This window comes from Ursus arctos, unplaced genomic scaffold (assembly GCF_023065955.2).
Source record: "Ursus arctos isolate Adak ecotype North America unplaced genomic scaffold, UrsArc2.0 scaffold_11, whole genome shotgun sequence".
Classification (NCBI taxonomy): domain Eukaryota; kingdom Metazoa; phylum Chordata; class Mammalia; order Carnivora; family Ursidae; genus Ursus; species Ursus arctos.
The window spans coordinates 44,888,212-44,910,451 of NW_026622775.1; the positions used below are offsets into that span (position 1 = coordinate 44,888,212).

Below are 22,240 nucleotides of genomic sequence, written 5' to 3' on the forward strand. Positions count from 1 at the left end.
GCCCAGTAATGGATAGGGCACAGTATAATTTTTCAGGGACTATCTTAGGCTAGAGAAAGAATGTTTTAAAATATTTATTTCTTTATTCTTCATAGCAGCATAATGTGTTATAAAAGCAACTATATATTCCATTTAATTTATGACACCTATTTTTGTATCTAATTGCAGTGAGAATGTTATTTATATTTTATAGAAGCATATATTTAGCCCCTGAATAATTGTTTATTTTCTTAGTGTGTAAATGTTTTTAGAGAATTATTCAAAAGAAGATTTTGAAATCAAATTCATTTACTTCCTGTGACTTTTTAGTTTGCCTAAATGACAGAAGCAGAGTACACATCACCAGAAGACAGCTACAGAGTAAGATACAAACTACCGCAAAGCACCCAGGAGACAAGTGTAGTGCTCGTTAATTGAAAATGTGGTTAGTCTGTCTAACTTTGCAAGAATAAGAGATATCCTTTTCTCAAGGTGAAAATTTAAGGGAATCCATTTTGTCTCTATACCCTTCTCTGTGCCCTCTTTTGTCTTTTATGGTATCATTACACTAATCCTAAACCATCCCTGAAAGATGTTCTGGCCTGTTGAAAACATTTCTACTCTTGCATTTGCGACAGCTAATGCAAGGCTATTTTTTCTCATTTGCATAAAAGCTACACATGTGTCCAGCTCAGTAGGTATCATTAATGTATCTCTTCCTTAGTCATCACTGAATGCCTTCCAAATGTCAGACACTTAAACTTCTCCATGCCCCATCAGTGTTACTTGATTATATCAGGTTTATATACACCTGGGGGAAAAGGGATGCTAGAAAAGGGACAGGAACTTTCTTACAGATTATTTGAGGATTATAATAAAATATTGCATATTTATAACATAATCTCATATTGTCATCCTGCAAGGATTCATCATAGTAGCTAGCCCAGAGTCCTTATTGCTGGGAACAGATTCAACCGATGCTCATCAGGGCGTCTTTGTCCGGGCTACTTATCCCTGATTTCCATCTCTTATCTTCTAATCAGAGCCTTTTATGGCCGCTCTGACTCACTTTGTGCCTTCTTTTCAATCTAGGTCTTTCATCTCTAACAATTGTTACTTAAATCTGATAGCTTCTTCACTGTAATTAAACTGTTTCTGTGTGTTTTCCTCTTATTCTCTAATGGAGTGTAAACCTTTTAAAGTTAGGAATAATGTATCCCACTTCTTCATTTTCCATTTGTTCTTTATTACCTGGTATAAAACTGGTCAGGAATAATGGTGATGGACTCAATAGAGGGTATACATGTATGGAGAAGATGAGAGGGTATTTCTTTCTTTCTTCCAATCACCCAGGGTGGGCTTCCTTTATTATTATTATTGTTTAGCTTTATTGAGGTATAATTGACAACATTGTAAGAAATTTAAAATGTACATGATGATTTGATACACATCTACACTGTGAAAGGAGTCCCCTCATCTAATTAGTGAACACATCCATCACCTCACATATTAATCTCATTAAAAAAATTTTGGTGAGAACATTTAAGTTCTACTCTCTTAGCAAATTTCAGTTATACAAACAGTGTTATCAACTATAGTCACCATGTTATACATTAGATCCCGACTTTATTCAGACCTTATTCACCTTATTCATCTTATAACTGAAAGTTTGTACTTTTCTACCAATCTCTCCCTATTTTCCACACCCCCAAGCCCGTGACAACCAGTTTTCTACTGTTTCTATGCTCTCCAGGCTCATTCATGCTGTTGCAAATGACAGAATTTCCTTTTTTTTTTTGTGAGTAATATTCCATTTTACATATATATATATATATACACACACACATATACACACACATTTTACACACACACACACACACACACCACATTTTCTTGATGCATTCATTCACTGATGGACACTTAGGTTGTTTCCATACTTTGGCTATTGGAATAATGTTGCAGTGAACATGGATATCTCTGCAAGACTATAGTTTTGTTTCTGTTGGATATATACCTAGAAGGGAGATTACTGAATCATATGGCTGTTCTATTTTTAATTTCTTGAGGAACCTCCATACTGTTTTCCACAGTGACTATACCAGTTTGTGTTCCCATTTGCAGTGTACAATGGTTCCCTTTACTCCACATCCTTGTTGGTATTTGTTACCTCTCTCTCTCTCTCCCTCCCCCTTATTTATTTATTTTTTTATTTAGCTAATAGCCCAAGAGCATAGTTTTTAAAAACAAAGCAAACAAAAAAGCCCCCCAAAACAAGAGGATGGGAAAACAGAGAGAATTAGATTTGTCTAGATACAGGATATATGTTCAGGGAAACAATATGGTGGCCAGTGTGTAAGTTGCAATATTAGACAGGCTTGTGCTTGAATCTGTTGTGTACCTGATGTGCTATACACTGACAAGAATGAATAAATTACAGAAATAAAGCAACAGTGTTTTGCCTGGCATAGTAGCTCTCAGTGATGGTGATTCTTGGGTTGTTATGCATTTTCAAATTCACTTAGTATTTCTCAATAGAATCTCATCCCAAAGAAAATGCTAAAGAAAATGAACCACTTATAAGTTTGTTAGTAGCACCATCCTACAGTTGTGGTTTTGTTTATTAATAGCCCCCTAGAAATTTCCCTTACAAAGATCTGCTGCAATAAAGGAGGTCCTAAAGTCTGGGAAGCTTTAATATTGCCCCAAACTTTTCTTTTCCATTGAGACCTTTCTACCTCAACTGGCAGTTGCTTATTCCAGAAAACATAATGCAGGACGCAGAGCTCGGAGGTGACTGTGACATCAGTAGCTGCTAGTCAGGTGGTGGACAGGTATAGGGCAGCTTCTGAAAGAAGAGGGCAGCCCATTCCTTTTTTCCAACAGATAATGTTGATTATCAAAGAAGCAATCAAGGTTACAGGCATTCACATTGTTGTTTGGAAATTTTAACCAATTCCATTTGGAAACCATTTCTTCATGTTTATTTGTTTTTTTTTTTTAATTCAGATGCTAACTATTGATGACTAAATTGAAAGTAATCTCACATTTATTCAGAAGCCATAATTGTGTGGTGAAGGAAAAGTTATAGCCATATTAATATTCCTTAAGATCTTCCACACTTCCATGGTTATATGCCCCTTTAGCTTGTTTTATGATCTCATTTTATAATTTTATAATTCCTATTTTATCACATCTGTGTGTTTATTTGCATTCCAGTACCTTACATTTTTGTAAGGTATCATTATAAATACTGTAAGTGGTATTTACTGACATTAATAGTAACATCACCAAAATTGTCAAATAAATGTAATCATCCCAATTTGAAGTTCTAATTTTATCAGTTTATATGCTACTGCCTTTGGCAACTGAAACAAGAGTATTCAGAACAGTGAGAAGAATGGTTTTTTTATTTTTTATTTTTATTTTTTTAGAAGAATGGTTTTTTAGAGGCCAGGTGGCATCTGCTCTGTTGTTATGTTTATAATATTTGTTGATTTTTCCATTCAGTTCTTACCTTTGGCTTAAATCACTGGGATTTTCATAATTGAAAATGTGAACTATTGCACTTGTGGGGAAAAAATTGGGTAGCATGGTTTATTATAATCATCTATACACAGACATTTCATCTCATCAGAAATACATAAGAGCTGTTTCTTGGAAATAGGAGCCTGTTTATTTAATCCATATTCTTTCTTTGGTTTAGGCATGCTGCATAATTATATTGAATTATTACTACACTACAATTCATTATCCCATCAGACTTTCTATGCCTTTCTGCTGCATGAGTTATTATTTGTCTTAATAGGAAAAGTCACATTTGGGATCTGCTAAAAGAGCTGAATTCTAGTTTTTGGCAATTATATATCTTTGTTGTTTTAAAAACAATTTTATTTATTTCGCTTTGTATAGACTGACATTTCTTTCCTTAAAACTTGTCTTAGCTTACTATTCTTTTTATCTTGTTGCTTTTATTATTGACTTTGCAGTATTATTTCACTGTAGAATAATATGAGACATATTTGTCCCCATTTTTTTTCTATTTTACATCTTAGATACACAAACTTTCAAAAGGTTTTTATATTTATTTTTTCTCATATGATCTATCTTCAGGTATGTACCCTGTGGTAGGCTAAATATTGTTCCCCCAAATCGTCCATGTCCTAATCTCAGAACCTGTGGATAAACTATTTTACACATAAAGGAGACTGTGTGTCTGTGATTAAAGTAAGGATCTTGAGTTGGGGAGATTATTCTGGTTATCCAAGTGGGTCCACTATAATCACAAGGGTCCTCGTAAGCAGGAGGCAGGAGGATCAAAGTCAGTAGTGGTAGATGTGATCAAGACAGTATGAACGGGGAGTGATGCAAGGAAGTGGTGTGTCGATCAAGGAGTGTAGGCAGCCTCTAGAAGCTGAAAAAGCAAGGAAATGGAGTCTCTCCTCAGATCCTCTAGGAGTCAGCCCTGCAGGTACCATGACTTTAGTCCCATGAAACTAATTCTGATGTTTCAAACTCCAGAACTGTAAGGTAATAATTTGTGATGTTTTGGATCACTAAATTTTTGGTAATTTCATTACAGCAGCAATGGGAAACTCATACACATGCTGATGAACGCTTTGTTAATGCAGTTTTTTTCTTCCAAATTCTGTAGGAAGATTATCTGATTACATATGACTTCATCCCAAATGCTACTGGAGAGTTATTGGACTATGTATATAACTTATTCCATATGTGGAAATGGCAAAACAATCAATGGTTTTGAATTCAATGGTTACCAATGGTTACCATGGCAAAACAATCAATGGTTACCATTGAATTCAATGGTTACCAAAAACTCTCACTTGTTAATCATAATAAGGACATAATTTGAAAGAGAATGTGTTTTTAGTTGTTAAAAATGTATTTCATTCTCTTTTCTTGTCAAAGTTACTTTTTAGTGTCTGCCTTAAAATGAATGATATGATTTATCATGGATACTTTCCTCTTCCCTTTTTCCCTCCTAGCTGTATTATTTAGAGGTATTGGTGATTAAACATCATATTAGGCATAAGGAAGGATGAGAAATGTTCAAGTTTTATTTTCTTCATCCAGTAATTTGTCATTGTTATCAATAGATATAGGAGAAATTAATGGTATTAATAATACTAGACAAATATTCTAACCTGTCAAAATGTGACAGTAATATGTATTAAATAAAAGTATGTTGGATACTTTCTATTCAGCCCAGCAGACGACTACTGTTATGGGGTTTTTAGTTTAGTGAGGCACCACTGCACCACCTAACCGGCACCCATAATATACATGGAATATTGGAATAGGTCTAGAAAAATTTAAATATCTGTTAGGTGTTATTAAACAATATTTAACTAATTTTTTTTTTTTTACAAATGACATATTGGGAAAAATTGCTAAAATATAACCTAAAAATTTTTAGTGGCATTTTGTTAACTCGTAATTCTTACATGAAATATCTAACCTCACTAATGCCTAAATTTAAATCCTTTTCAAAGCAGGCTTATAACAGCTCTGTTGACAGAACTTTAATTATAATGCTGCCAGATGCTATGAGAGCTGATCTCCTTTATTTCCTTGAATGCTAATATTTTTATTATAATGTAAAGACTACAGATAAGTTAAAGACTGCTTATGTGAGAGCCAGTTAAAAATTATAACCAACCAGAATAGCTATTCTAACAACAATGCAATGTATAAACATTTTTTTAAATATGAAAATATCAATAATGCAACTTAGCCGGTCTTAATGTCTTGTTGTGAAATGCTTTATTGCCTTGAAGAAATAGTTGAATTTGGGTTTTAATTGGGACTGAAAATTTTGGAGAACATCCATTTTCCAGATAATGACTAATAGTGTGCTCTTTGGAATGAACAATGAGTAGTATTTGTCACCAAGTTCTTTAAAAACAATTAAGTAATTTCCCACCGATAAAAGAAGTCTGTTTCTGATGGGAATTTGTTCATTGCAAAATAAACGATAAAGTTATAATTATTGTGATTGAATAATTGAAAATGAAAATAAATAGGTTTCAAAGATAGTTATCTTAATATAGAACATTTGAAATGCCAATAATTAGCAATTATTTAGAGATGCTCATAAAACGTTAACCAAAGCAACTAATGAGCTTTTATCTTTTAATGAATGTTAAACTCAAACTATTAATTTAAACTGTAAAATTTTAAAACATTCTTAAAAGATATATAAACTTGCTACAACTTGGATTGAATCATAACAATATGTGGCTACACAGCTAATAGGAAAGCATCTTTGAAGTACTTTTATAATGAAATAATAAGATATAATGACCAAGACTGATACAATGAAATAAGCAATTTCCAGTTTTTCAGTGATGCTCATTATACAACTCTGGAGTTCTACTAAAAAATTAAGAAAAGGATTACCATAGACACTTGAAGCTTATGTGGTGCGTTAAGCTTACAATGGAGCAGTTGAAAGCAAGACGAATAATTCAGGAGATGCTCAGAAGCAGATTTTAGCACAATGTCAAGATTTGTGACCTTGAAGTAGATTATTGTTACGAATAATTGTTGGTTGGAGGCACCTCAGTGCCTCACTTGGTTAAGCATCTACCTTCAGCTCAGGTCATGATCTCAGGTCCGGAGATGGAGCCCCGCATTGGGCTTCATGCTCAGTGAGGGTCTGCTTCTCCCTCTCCCCTGCCCCCCACTCATGTTTTCTTTCTTTTTCTCTCTCAAATAAATAATAAAATCTTTAAGACAAACAAACAAAAATAATTGTTGGTTCATCAACACAGTACAGAAAAAACTGAATGATTTACACTATATGCAAAATTTTTTTGAGGCAAAAAAATCTTATTAATCCATGTTACCAACATTATAAAAGGATAACAGCAGCATAAGGGCTATATTCTAATAAGGTAGTGTACTTGTTTAGTCCTTAATATGGCCAGATGTAGTCCATATACTTTATATACTCTCTCATTTAATCTTTATAAAAACCCTATCTTTGTGGGTGTGCTAATATTATCCCCGTATTAGAGATAGGGAATTTTGTCCTTTGTTTACTTCTTTTTTTTTTTTTAAGATTTTATTTATTTATTTGACAGAGAGACAGCCAAAAAGAGAGGGAACACAAGCAGGGCGAGTGGGAGAGGAAGAAGCAGGCTCCCAGCAGAGCAGGGAGCCTGATGCAGGGCTCGATCCCAGGACCCTGGGATCACGCCCTGAGCCGAAGGCAGACGGTTAACAACTGAGCCACCCAGGCACCCCCTTTGTTTACTTCTTAATCTTCCATAATCTTGCTTTTAACATGCTACTCTACCAAAAACGCTTTTGCTAAAATTTTCAGTGGCCTCCTCATTTGCTGAAAGTATTCAGTGTGACTATACTTGACCTTGTATGACACCTGCTGCTGTTGACCTTCTCAAAGCTTTGGCCTGTTTGGTTTGGTGAAATCACATTTTCAGTGTTTTCTCTTTTCCTCAGTGTTCTAGCCTACCCTTTGAATGCCTGCCGTTCCCAGGGTTATTTATTTATTTATTTTTGCCTTGCATTCCTACTTTAATTAATACTTTTGGACAAACTCTTCATTAGTCTTCTTTTCTTTTTTTGGTTGTGTTTTCAAGATTCATTTACATCATAAAATGAATCAGAATGTCATTCTTTTTTATGGCCAAATAATATTCCTTAGTGTATATGTGTACACAGGCATACCTTACTTTATTGTGCTTTGTAGATACTGTGTTTTTTTACAAATTGAAGATCTGTGGCATCCTGCAATGAGCAAGTCTATCGGTGTCATTTTTCCAACAGCATTTGCTTACTTGCTGTCTCCTTGTCACATTTGCTAATTCAGGCAATATTTCAAACTCTATTATTAATATTATATTTGTTATGATGATCTGTGATCTGTAATCTTTGATGGTAGTCTTATGATTGATTTAGGGCATCAAGAACCAAGCTCATATAAGATGGCAAACTTATTTGATAAATGTTATGTGTGTTCTGACTATTCTACCAAGCAGCCATTTTCTGTCTCTCTCCTCATTCTTGGGCCTCCCTTCCCTGAGACAGACATTACTGAAATTAGGCCGATTAAGAACCATACAGTGGCCTCTAAGTGTTCAAGTTAAGGGAAGAATCACATACCTCTCACTTCAAATCAAAGGTAGAAATGATTAAGCTTAGTGAAGAAGGCATGTCAAAAGCCAAGATAGGCCAAAGGCTAGGTCTCTTGCACCAAATGCTTAGCCACGTTGTGGATGCAAAGGAAAAGTTCTGGAAGAAAATTTGAAATGCTACTCCAGGGAACATAGGAATGATAAGAAAGCAAAGCAGCCTTATCACTGGTATAAAGAAGGTTTTAGTGGTCTAGATAGAAGGTCAAGCCACCACAACATTCCCGTAAGCCAAAGCCTGATCCAGAGCAAGGCTCTGACTCTTTTCAATTCTGTGAAGGCTGAGAGAGGTGAGGAAGTAGCAGAAGAGAAGTTTGAAGCTAACAAAGGTTAGTTCATGAGGTTTAAGGAAAGAAGACAGCTCTATAACATCAGAGTGCATAGTGAAGCAGCAAGTGCTGATACAGAAGCTGCAGCAAGTTCTGCAGAAGATCCAGCTCAGATAATTAAGAAGGCAGCTGTAGGAAACAGCAAATTTTCAATGTACAGGGAACAGCTTTCTATTGGAAGAAGGAATTTCATAGCCAGAAAGGAGAAGTCAGTGCTTGGCTTCAAAGCTTCAAAAGATAGGCGGACTCTCTTGTTGGGGGCTAGTGTAGCTGACGACTTTAAATTGAAGCCGGTGTCCATTTACCATTATGAGAACCCCAGGGCCCTTAAAAATTATGCTAAATCTACTCTGCTTGTGCTCTGTCAGTGGCACACCAAAGCCTGGATAACAGCACATCTGTTTACAACATGGTTTACTGAGTATTTTAAGCCCACTGTTGAGACCTACTGCTCGAAAAAAAAGATTCCTTTCAAAGTATGACTGCTTCTTGACAACGCACCTGGTCATCCAACCATTCTGATGGAGATGGGCGATGATATTAACGTCGTCTTAGTACCTGCTAACACAACATCCATTCTGCAGCCCAGATATTAAGAAGTAGTTTTGACCTTCAAGTCTTATTATTTAAGAAAAACATTTTGCAAAGCTATCACTGTCATAGGTAGTGATTTCTCTGACGGATCTGGGCAAAGTAAATTGAAAACCTTCTTGAAGGGATACAGAATTTTAGATACTATTAAGAACATTTTTGATTCATGGGAAGAGGTCAAAATATCAACATGAACAGGGGTTTGGAAGTTGATTCCAACCCTCATGGATGACTTTGAGGAGTTCAAGACTGCAGTCAAGGAAATAGCTGAAGATGTGGGAATAGCAAGAGAACTAGAGTTAGAAGTGGAGCCTGAGGATGGGATGACTTGGTGTGATCTCATGATCAAACTTTAATGAATGAGGAGTTGTTTCTTTTGGATGAGCAAAGGAAGTGTTTTCTTGAGATGCAGTCTACCGTGTGAAGACATTGTATAGATTGTTGGAACAACAACAAAGGATTCAGAACACCACATAAACTTAGTGGGTAAAGCAGCAGCGGCATGATTTGAGAGGACCGACTCCAGTTTTGAAAGAAGTTCTGCTGTGGGTAAAATGCTATCCAACAGCATTCATGCTATAAAGAAATTGTTCGCAAAAGGAAGAATCAATGGATGTGGCAAACTTCATTGTTATCTTCTTGTAAGAAATTGCCACAGCCACTGCCCTGATCAGTCAGCAGCCAGCAACATTGAGGCCAGACCCTCCACCAGCAAAAAAATACTATGACTCATTGAAAGATTAGGTGATGGTTAGTATTTTTTAGTAATAAAGTATTTTTTAGTTAAGATATATACATTATTTTTAGACATAGTGCTATCACACACTTAATAGACTATATTACAGTGTAAATATAACTTTTATATGCACTAGCAAACAATTCATTTTACTTGCTTTATTGCAATATTCACTTTATTGCAGTGGTCTGGAACTGAACCCACAGTATCTCCAAGGCATGCCTGTATACGCCATTTCATTTATCCATTTATCTCTTGATGAACACTTGGGTTGTTTCCACCTTCTGGCTCTTATGAATAATGCTGCAATGAACATGGGTGTGCAAGTATCTGTTGGAGTCTCTGCTTTCAGTTCTTTTGGGTTGATACCTAGGAGTGGAATTGCTGGATCTAATGGTATTTCTATGTGTAAGTTTTTGAGGACAAGGTATAATTATTTAAAAGTTAAAAATGTACATTTAGTGAGGAAGTACGGACATGTTAGTGATTTATTTAACTCATTAGTGAGGGACCCAGCGGGATAGTAAAGCTGCTTCAGTGGAAAATTCAGGAGCTTGAAGTGAAAGAATGAATGCTGAAATTAGATTGCTAAATTAGATACAGGCTTATTAATGTCTCACAGGGCAATAAAGGTGCAATCTTTGGGGATATCTTTTCTACCTGACATAGAACATTTGCATCTGTACCAGGCAAATATCATTTGCAATTTATGAATCTTCTGTACCTTATCTGCTTTTGCAGAGTCTGGGCCCTAACTAATAGAAAATGGCAAGTCAGACAAAGTTACGCTTCCCTAGAGAATCCTACAATCCTTAGGTGGGCTTGTTATACAATGTTTCAGCATGATACTGAAAGGGCAAATAATAATCTTTTTTCCTAATTTCCAATTTTGATTTTTCTTACTTTTGTGTTTATTCCCTTTCATTTTGTTTATACTATGTTTTGCATTCACTTTTTTGGGGTAACTTCATCTTTTTACATATCTTTCTTAGGATGTATTACTTTGTTGAAATTTATTGACTTTTCTAAATTTTGATACATATTGCCAGATAACCCTCCAGGAAAGTTTATACATTTATTTAGCACTTGGTGGTGTATGAATGTGCCAGCCCTCCATGCCTTGCCAGTGATAAATATGATTGCTCATCATCATTTCCATTTCCGTATGCACTTGATGTCACCCGTGTGATGGGTTTGGCCCTTTCTGACAGTTATGTAATGGTATCTCATTGTTTTAATTTGCATCTCCCTAATGACATATAAAGTGAAACATCTTTTTGTAGCTTTATTTGCCATCAGTATATCTTCTTTGGTGAGGTATCTGTTGAGATCTTTGGCCCATTTTTTAACGGGGTTGTTTGTAGTCTTATTGTTAAATTTTAAGAATTCTTTGTGTATTTCTTCTTGGTCTTGACTTTAGTGTCTTTCTCCCCGTCACTCTAAAACCTCTGTCTCTTGCTCTGGCCTCCTTTTAGTGATGATCTTGACAATTTCTGACATTTTACGTTTCTTGGTATTCAGTGATTCTTTTGTATTGTTGATAAAACACTTAAGAAACAGTGACTTTTGCCTCCTACTTTAGTCCTGCCCTTCCCTGATATCACCACCTGTCAAAATTCTGCCCACTCTCAGAGAACTCCTCAGATTTACTTTTTGCAGCCTTTCCTGACCCGTGTCCAAAGTGATCATTTATTCTCTCAGCAAGTGCTGTCACCCCTAGAATCCTTACCAATTATTCCCTTACTTGTTTAATCATCACTTCCTGAGGGTGTGGCCCTCAAATTTTTATCCCTCTCAGACTGGTAGCTCAGACCTTCAAACATAGAAAGCCCTTAATGAATTACTGTTTGATGAATGAACAAATGAAAGGAAAAAATGAATGTTTGACCTAGCAAAGTAAAACTGATTGTTAACTAAAAGCCTCTTTTGTAATCACTGAATTTAGTCTGGAACATAAAAACAAGTAGATGTTTTATTTTGTTAGTCCATAAAAAACTTGCTATTGTTAATTGTTGTGTCTTAAGTCTGTGAAATCTGAATAATATGAGATTAATCAGATATTAATAATTAATATTAATAATCAGAAATTGCTTTGTTTTCCAGTACTGTATTGTATTCATCTGTGTAGTAACCAACAACTAACATACTCTTTGCATCTGGTACACAAAAAAGACTTTTTAAGAGCTTTTAAAGAATAGAATTAAAGTTAGTTTTGATGTTCAGTAACCAATTGAAACCTATAGGTGGCATCTTTATAGCAATAGAAAAGGAATGCTGTCAATAGTAATTGTGAGCCTTTTCAAAGAGGTGATAACTATAACGGTAATAATGTTAATAATACATATAATAAATTCGTTAACTTTTGAGTACCCTCTTTGTTCCAGGTTTCATGCTTTAGATACAGCCTTTTATTTGTTTCTTGTGAATAACTGAGGATTAATTTTAATGATGAATTTGAAGCTCAGAGAAATTAGGTGACTTGCCTTAGGGCACATAATAGGACGTAATTCAGACCCACATTTGTCTAAATGTCCTGTCTTCAGGTCTCAGTGTAGGTGTCAGTTCACTTGGTTACTTTTAACTAATACTGAGTCTAGATGCCCCATTGTAATCTGTTTCCATTTTCATAATCTTTTTCAAATTGTTTTGTATTTAACTGATTGTCATTGTAACTGACAATTATTTCTTTGAAGTCTGAGAGTACTCACAGTGGTATCCTTAGTACCCAGAGCATGGAAGGAACATATAGTTAATAAATGACTGAGCCTACCAATCACCTAGGGATTTAGGAGGAATTTAAATAAACCTTTTTGGAAAGTATATGATATACTCTGTAGCTAGATTCTCAAGGATGTTTAATGGAAAGGAAACTAACTTATTTATGTAGTAGGTACTATATCACTCTTTTACATTGAGCATTTTATTGAATTATCACATTAGGAAAGACAGTTATCATATGGTTTCACTCATTTATGGAACATAAGAAATAGGAAGATAGGTAGGAGAAGAATGAAGGGGGTAAACAGAAGGGGGAATGAACCATGAGAGACTATGGACTCTGGGAAACAAACTGAGGGCTTCAGAGGGGAGGGGGGTGGGGGATTGGGATAGGCTGGTGATGGGTATTAAGGAGGGTACATATTGCATGATGCACTGGGTGTTATATGCAAGTAATGAATCATGGAACATTGCATCAAAAACTGGGGATGTACTGTATGGTGACTAATATAACAAAATAAAAATTATTTTTAAAAAATGGAATTAATTTTCCTGTTGTTTTTACGTTAATAAATTGATCTCTTAACTTTTATAGAACCCCCCTTAATATCTCCTGTAGGACTGGTTTCGTGGTTACGAAATTGGTCAGTGACATGTGATTCTGGAAGGTCCTTATCTCTCCATCAATTCTGAATGACAGCCTTGCTGGATAAAGGATCCTTGGCTGCATGTGTTTCTCTGAAAGAGCTTTAAAAATGTCCCCCCAACCCTTTCTCTCATTCCAGGTCTGTGTAGACAGGTCTGATGTAATCCTAATATTTTTGCCTTTGTACATGAGAACTTTCTTTGCCCTGGCTGCTTTCAATACTGTATCCTTGGATCAAATTGCGAATTGCACTATGACGTGACGTGGCATAGGTAAAAAGGCCCCAAGGGTGATACAGAACAGAAATTTACAATCTATAGAAACAAAGACTTTACAGGCAACATGACATCATTAAAATCATATTTCTCAATAATCACTCTCAATGTGAATGGCCTAAATGCTCCCATAAATGCCATAGGGTGGCAGATTGGATAAAAAGACATGACCCATCCATTTGCTGTCTACAGGAGACTCATTTTGAACCTAAAGATACATCCAGACTGAAGTGAAAGGATGGAAAACCATTTTTCATGCCAGTGGACCTCAAAAGAAAGCTGGGGTAGCAATTCTCATATCAGACAAATTGGATTTCAAACTAAAGACTGGAGTTAGAGATACAGAAGGACACTATATTATTCTTAAAGGATGTATCCAACAAGTGGATATGACAGTTATAAATATCTACATCCCCAACAGGGGAGCAGCAAGATACACAAGCCAACTCTTAAACAGAATAAACAGACATATAGATAAAAATACACTAATAGTAGGGGACCTCAACACTCCACTCTCAGCAACAGACGGATCACCTAAGCAGAAAATCAACAAAGAAACAAGAGCTTTGAATGCCATGCTAGACCAGAAGGACCTCATAGATATATATAGAACACTACACCCCAGAACAAAAGAACACTCATTCTATTCTAATGCACATGGAACTTTCTCCAGAATAGATCATATTCTGGATCACAAAACAGGTCTCAACTGATACCAAAAGATTGAAATTATTCCCTGCATATTCTCAGACGACAATGCTTTGAAATTGAAACTCAATCACAAGGAAAAATTTGGAAGAAACTCGAACACTTGGAAACTAAGAACCATCCTGCTCAAGAATGATTTGATAAACCAGGAAATCAAAAATCAATTTAAACAACTTATGGAGATCAATGAGAATGAAAACACAATGGTCCAAAACCTATGGGACATTGCAAAGGCAGTCCTAAGGGGAAAATACATAGCCATCCAAGCCTCACTCAAAAGAATAGAAAAATCTAAAATGCAGTTTTTATATTCTCACCTCAAGAAGCTGGAACAGGAACAGATGAATAGGCCTAATCCATGCACGAGAAAGCAGTTGATCAAGATTAGAGCAAAGATCGATGAATTAGAAACCAGGAGCACAGTAGAGCAGATCAACAGAATTAGAAGCTGGTTCTTTGAAAGAATAAATAAAAATCGATAAGCCACTGGCAAGACTTATTCAAAAGAATAGAGAAAGGACCCAAATTAACAAAATTATGAATGAAAAGGGAGAGGTCACAACCAACACCAATGAAATAGGAAGGATCATTAGAAAGTTCTGTCAACAGCTTTATGCCAATAAATTAAATAATCTGGAAGAAATGGATGACTTCCTGGAAACCTATAAACTACCAAGACTGAAACAGGAAGAAATTGATTTTTTGAACAGACCGATTAATTATGAAGAGATTGAAGCAGTTATCAAAAACCTCCCGAAAAGACTCCAGGGCCTGATGGATTCCCCAGGGAATTCTACCAAACATTCAAAGAAGAAATAATACCTATTCTCCTGAAGCTGTTTCAAAAAATAGAAACAGAAGGAAAACTACCAAATTCATTCTATGAGGCCAGTATTACGTTGATCCCCAAACCAGGCAAAGACCCCATCAAAAAGGAGAATTACAGACCGATTTCCCTGATGAATATGGACGCCAAAATTCTCAACAAGATCCTAGCTAATAGGAGCCAACAGTATATTAAAAGGCTTATCCATCATGACCAAGTGGGATTCATCCCTGGGATGCAGGGTGGTTCAACATTCGCAAATCTATCAGTGTGATACATCATATCAACAAGAAAAGAGTCAAAAACCATATGATCCTCTCAGTAGATGCAGAAAAAGCATTTGACAAAATACAGCATCCTTTCCTGATTAAAACACTTCAGAGTGTAGAGATAGAGGGCACATTCCTCAATTTCATAAAAACCATCTATGAAAAGCCTACAGCGAATATCATTCCCAATGGGGAAAAGCTGGAAGCCTTTCCCTTAAGATCAGGAACACGACAAGGATGCCCACTCTCGCCATTATTATTCAACATAGTACTAGAAGTCCTTGCAACAGCAATCAGACAACAAAAAGGGATAAAAGGTATCCAAATCGGCAAAGAAGAAGTCAAACTCTCTCTCTTCACAGATGACGTGATACTCTATATGCAAAACCCAAAAGAATCCATCCCCAAACTACCAGAAGTTATAGAACAATTCAGTAATGTGGTGGAATACAAAATAAATGCTCAGAAATCAGTTGCATTTCTATACACGAACAATAAGACTGAAGAAAGAGAAATTAGGGAATCCATTCCATTTACAATAGCACCAAAAATCATACGTTATCTCGGAATTAACTTAACCAGAGAGGTAAAGGATCTATATTCTAGAAACTACAAATCACTCTTGAAAGACATTGAAGAAGACACAAAAAGATGGAAAAATATTCCATGCACATGGATTGGAAGAATTAACATAGTTAAAATGTCTATGCTACCCAGAGCAATCTACACTTTCAATGCCATCCTGATCAAAATACCAATGACATTTTTCAAAGAACTGGAACAAACAGCCCTTAAATTTGTGTGGAACCAGAAAAGGCCCCAAATCACCAAGAAATTGTTGAAAAGGAAAAACAAAGCTGGGGGCATCACGTTGCCAGATTTCAAGCTATACTACAAAGCTGTGATCACAAAGACAGCATGGTACTGGCACAAAAACAGACACATAGACCAATGGAACAGAATGGAGAACCCAGAAATGGACCCTCGGCTCTTTGGGCAACTAATCTTTGGCAAAACAGGAAAAAACATCCAGTGGAAAAAAGACAGTCTCTTCAATAAATGGTGCTGGGAAAATTGGACAGCTACATGCAAGAGAATGAAACTTGACCACTCTCTCACATCATACACAAAGATAAACTCCAAATGGATGAAAGACCTCGATGTGAGACAGGAATCCATCAAAATCCTAGAGGAGAACATAGGCAGCAACCTCTGACATCGGCCGCAGCAACCTTTTTCATGACACATCTCCAAAGGCAAGAGAAACAAAAGAAAAAATGAACTTGTGGGACTTCATCAAAATAAAAATCTTCTGCACAGCCAAGGAAACAGTCAAAAAAACTAAGAGGCAGCCCACGGAATGGGAGAAGATATTTGCAAATGACACTACAGATAAAAGACTGGTATCCAAGATCTACAAAGAACTTCTCAAACTCAATACATGAGAAACAAATAATCAAATCAAAACATGGGCAGAAGATATGAACAGACACTCTTCCAATGAAGACATACAAATGGCTAACAGACACATGAAAAAATGTTCAAAATCATTAGCCATCAGAGAAATTCAAATCATACTGAGATACCACCTTACGCCAGTTAGAATGGCAAAAATTGACAAGGCAGGTAACAACAATTGTTGGAGAGGATGTGGAGAAAGGGGATCCCTCTTACATTGTTGGTGGGAATGCAAATTGGTACAGCCCCTCTGGAAAACAGTGTGGAGGTCCCTTAAAAAGTTAAAAATTGAGCTACCCTATGATCCAGCCATTGCACTACTGGGTGTTTACCCCAAAGATACAGACGTAGTGAAGAGAAGGGCCTTATGCACCCCAACGTTCATAGCAGCATTGTCCACAATAGCTAAATCATGGAAGGAACCAAGATGCCCTTCAACAGATGACTGGATTAAGAAGTTGTGGTCCATATATACAATGGAATACTACTCAGCCATCAAAAAGAACGATTTCTCAACATTTGCTGCAACATGGACGGGACTGGAGGAGATAATGCTAAGTGAAATAAGTCAAGCAGAGAAAGACAATTATCATATGGTTTCACTCATTTATGGAACATAAGGAATAGTAAGGAGATCGGTAGGAGAAGAAAGGGAAGAAGAAACGGGGGGTGGTAAACAGAAGGGGGAATGAGCCATGAGAAACTATGGACTCTGGGAAAGAAACTGAGGGCTTCAGAGGGGAGGGGGTGGGGGAATGGGATAAGCTGGTGATGGGTATTAAGGAGGGCACATATTGCACGGTGCACTGGGTGTTATACGCAAGTAATGAATCATGGAACTTTACATCAAAAACTAGGGATGTACTGTATGGTGACTAACATAATTAAAATAAAATAAAATAAAATAAAAAATAAAATAAAATAAAATAATAAAATGCAAAAAAAAAAAGAAAGAATTTGATCTCAGATAGTTTAAGAAACTTACTCAGGGTCAAAGCTTTAAGACTCAGAGCTGAAACTTGAGTCAGGAACTTTATATTTCCAAGCTCATGTTGATTCCATTATATTAGACTTCATAATTTGATTAATATAACTATAAAAAATTATTCATGATGATATATAGAATTTAAAAAGGGGTGGCATTAAAACATTCTTACATAATTTGTAATTTTGTAATTTTTCCCACAGATACGTTTTATTTTGTCAAAGCCTTTGATACTATGTAGGGCTACATTGGGCTTTATTCAGCTTTTGGCTGGCTAGAATGCTTTGAACTTAATAACTGATATAAAGACATAGATGATATAAAGATATTCTTGGATTGATGGAAACATTGATTAGACTTCAAGAAGGATTTAGAAGAATGAACTTCACATGGAGAAGCACCATTCAAATTGCTTTAAAATTTTAAAAGAAAAATAATTTTGCTGTATAATTTTAGATGAGTTACCCATACCATTTTTGGAGATAGAATAGTGGAACATAGAGTAGTGCTCCCCAAAGAATGTGTGTATGTATGAAGATTTTAAGGAGAATTCAGTATTAATGCTAGGGTAATTTCTGAAGTTCTACCCCAAACATTACAAGGTGGCTTCTTTTTAATTTTGCAAAGCATGCCAAAGTTAAAGCTTAGAATTGCTTTAATTCCTGTCAGATACCTTGAGTATCATTATAAAATATCAATATAATGTCACTGGGAAATAGTTACTAAGATGTAAACGAAAATGCATTCCAAAATGTAGTTGTTTTAATCTAAAGAGTACCAATAGGTCTTAATATCTATATCTCTAAAAATACACCTAACATTCTATTAAAATAAGAAAACCGGGGACACCTGGGTGACTCAGTTGGTTAAGCATCTGCCTTTGGCTCAGGTCATGATCTCAGGGGTCCGGGGATGCAGCCCAGCATCTGCTCAGCGGGGAGTCTGCTTCTCCCTCTCCCTCTGCCTCTTCTCCTGCTTGTGCTCTCTCTCGCTCACTCACTCTCTCAAATAAATAAGTAAATAAAAAACTTAAAAAAATAAGAAAACCTAGTGTTAAACTAAAATAAAGCATCTTGAGTCTAAAAGCCACATTGGCAGAGTTTCTGGAAAGTGACATCTAAACAATGGTGACAGACTCTTGTCAAGTATATGACAATCCCTCGACTGTTATTTTATTCTTCATCCATATCTATTTCTGGCAAGCGCTTGAGTCTATCATAATAACAAAAAAATGCAAGGAAATAATTGAAATAGGACTAAATGTGAAAGAACCATGCAGTGATAGTCATACAAGGATATGAGAGAGAAATTATTAATTTGGCTATAGAATTTAGCCTTCAGTTCCCTAGCTGCCAGACAAAAAGAAAAACATGATGAGATACTTCAGTCTTGCTTTCCTGTAATAGGAAGCGTATTAGAGAATCAGGAAAGTATTTTTAATATAAACTCCGAGGAATAGATTTATTTTTGCAAAGCGCTTAGACTAAGTATGCCTAACACATAGTAAATACCTATATAATGATATTATAGTAATATATGTATAAACAAATGAAAAATTAAATAAATAAGGAAGAATTTATCTTGTGTATTTTCATATAGTGGTCATTGACCAAAATAAGGAGTCATGGCTTTAATAATGTGTTTATAAAAGATACGTAGGCAACCTCGTCTGGTTATTTTTCCTACTAATCCTTGATAAGTTAAGGACATGTATTTTATCATGATATTGTGAATGCACGTTTTAAATACGGCAATTTAGAAATGTAGTTTTTGATTATTTACCTTGTGATAAAACACAGTACATAGAGAAGGTAATAAAATAGTTTTAGCGTATGTAATTTTAGAATACCGATAATTTTAGCAGATCATTCCAAGGAAGCTTTTTAGCAAACAATTTGGAGTTGAATACTGTTAAGTGGCTCAAAGTAATGTCAAGTGTACGTCAACCATTTGCTTCAGCTAAGGTAGTGTAATTGGTATTTTATTAGAAAATTAGACTTAGGGGCACCTGGGTGGCTCAGTGGGTTCAGTGTCAGAGGCTTGATTTTGGCTCAGGTCATGATCTCAGGGTGGTGGGATGGATCCCTGCATCAGGCTCCACACTCTGCAGGGCGTCTGCTCGAGATTCTCTCTCTTCCTCCCTCTCTACCCCTCCTTGTGTGCTTTCTCTCTCTCTTAAATAAATAAGTCTTTTTTCAAAAAAAGAAAATAATTGAACCTAATGTGTATTCCTTTTAGAAGGGAGGGCCGTGCATGTTTGCCTGGAATGGATAAAGCTTGCATCAGGAAGCAACATGAGGTCTTCTGGAAGTCTCACCATGGGACGTACATCAGCCTTTGTCTGGGACGCGTCTGTGTTACTTCTTGTTGTCCTAATCACTGTCAGATGTGAAGCAATTAGGTCCCATTATGAATTTTAAGATAGGTGTATATTTTGACAGTTCATGTAGTTATACAATGCAGCTCTTTATTTTCCAGAGTGCTAGGCCTCCTTTATTCTCTCCTTAATTCCATGTTCATTTGATTAGAAAAATGTTAGCTTTTTTTTTTAATCAGTGGAGCAGATATGTTCAGTGTCAGCTTATATAATCTTTAATTTATTTGACTTTGGTGCTCTAGTACCATCTGCATATGATTTTTAAGAATCAATTTGTATTCTACATGTTGAAGTTTTTGTAAATCTTTAGAGTACAGTAGCTATGAGATGTAGGTAGTTTAAATTTTATTTCACTGTCTATACTACAGTATGTGGATATCGTTATTATGTACCTTACCCTTCTACAATTACTATACAGAGTCTGAAGATCATGTGAGAAAGTAAGTTGTCCAAGCTTTTTAACTGGGACAGTTACTGCTCCTTGATTATGCTTTATGTTATATGTTATACATATATAAAGCATGTGCACTTACGTTTCATAGAAATCTATTCTTATTACTTAATAAAAGATGATCTATAACCTCTTCCTAGTTAGTTATTTGGATTGTGATTTGAAGTGTATGATTTAGTTCATTTTGATCATGTCGAAAGACTATGGATAGACAGTATTTTGTGAATTTTGAATGATTGAAAACAAGGAAGCTGAAGCCCAAAACAGTTTTTACCTTGAGCATTTTTGTGCATGTTCTGAGTACAGCATATAAAATTAAAATCAAAAGACCTGAGCACCATCCTCAATGCTGAGCTTGTATATGCCAATAATCTGACTGGTATCAGAACACCACTTCACTGGCAGATATAAAATGTATTAAGCTATTAAACAAGTTTCTAGGTTCACATATTCTTAAAATCTATGTCTTGATGTAATTCAATTTTTACAAAGCTTTAAAATGAGTACTTTTAGAGACAGGCAAAAAAACTGAAGTAAAACAGCCAGCTATTTAGTAGCTTTCAAAATATTTTTCTACTATAGTTAAATAAACATAATGCAAATTTTGATATACTCGTTTGTTTTGTATAATGCAAATCGCATTCGACTATCTCAAATTCTCTCTACAATCATGTACATGTATGAGTAGCAAGGATAGTTTTTCTTTTTCTTTCTTACATAGACATCTGTAGGTATGTGTGTTATAGACATATATGTGTGTTATATAATGTATATGTTTTATATATAGGTATATATTATTTTTATAGCTTTCTACCTAGTAAAAAGCAAGTAGAAATATTTCCCCTTGGCTTCTTATCTATTTTTAATTAAATTTTATTTTACCGTTTTTGGGAAGAATAACGACAATATTTAGCAGTCTCGTGTTGATTAAATCTTGCTTAACGAACTGGTGTAATTGGCGTTCATATAAAGGTGAAGCAATTATTGGTAAAGTTGTATTTTGACGTTGGAGCTAGCAAGTGCTATGGAAATTTCTGTAGAGAGTAATTAAATAGACACAAGGGTCTTTTTATATTACCCATGGAGCTCTTTATATTTTGTGACCAAGCTGTTTTGATCCTGGTGGATGGTGAGAGACTAAAAATATTTGTGCTGCTTATTACTGAAACTCTTTTTATTCTGGTGTTGAATATATATTTTCAAATAGCAGTAAACGCATCCCTGCACACAATTTTTTCTTTCCCCAGGACTATAGAGTTAACATCTTCTTGAGACAGAAATGGAATGATCCCAGGCTGAAGCTCCCTAGTGATTTTCGGGGCTCGGACGCACTGACGGTGGATCCCACAATGTACAAATGTCTGTGGAAACCGGACTTATTTTTTGCAAATGAAAAAAGTGCCAATTTTCATGATGTGACCCAGGAAAATATCCTTCTCTTTATTTTTCGTGATGGAGATGTTCTTGTCAGCATGAGGTACTCTTTAATATTTGTACATATGTATATATATATATTCTTTTTTCCAAGTCGGTATATCAGAGAAACATATTAAGCGACTTCTAAGACCTCTGTTTCTACTTTCAGGCTATCTATTACTCTTTCATGCCCTTTGGACTTGACCTTGTTTCCCATGGATACACAACGTTGCAAGATGCAACTGGAGAGCTGTATGTAAATGAGACCCTAAGTGACTATAGCAATAAAAATGCCTAAAATC

General features: G+C 35.6%; 1 protein-coding gene across 1 annotated transcript in view; it reads left to right on the forward strand.

Moving 5' to 3' along the window:
* Nucleotides 1-22,240, forward strand: part of GLRB (glycine receptor beta) — a 96,035-nt gene that overhangs the window by 38,584 nt on the left and 35,211 nt on the right. Inside the window, exons 5-6 of the mRNA XM_026499546.4 lie at nucleotides 21,770-21,999; nucleotides 22,108-22,190. Of these exons, the coding sequence (XP_026355331.1) occupies nucleotides 21,770-21,999; nucleotides 22,108-22,190 (313 nt within the window). The remainder of the gene's footprint in view (nucleotides 1-21,769; nucleotides 22,000-22,107; nucleotides 22,191-22,240) is intronic.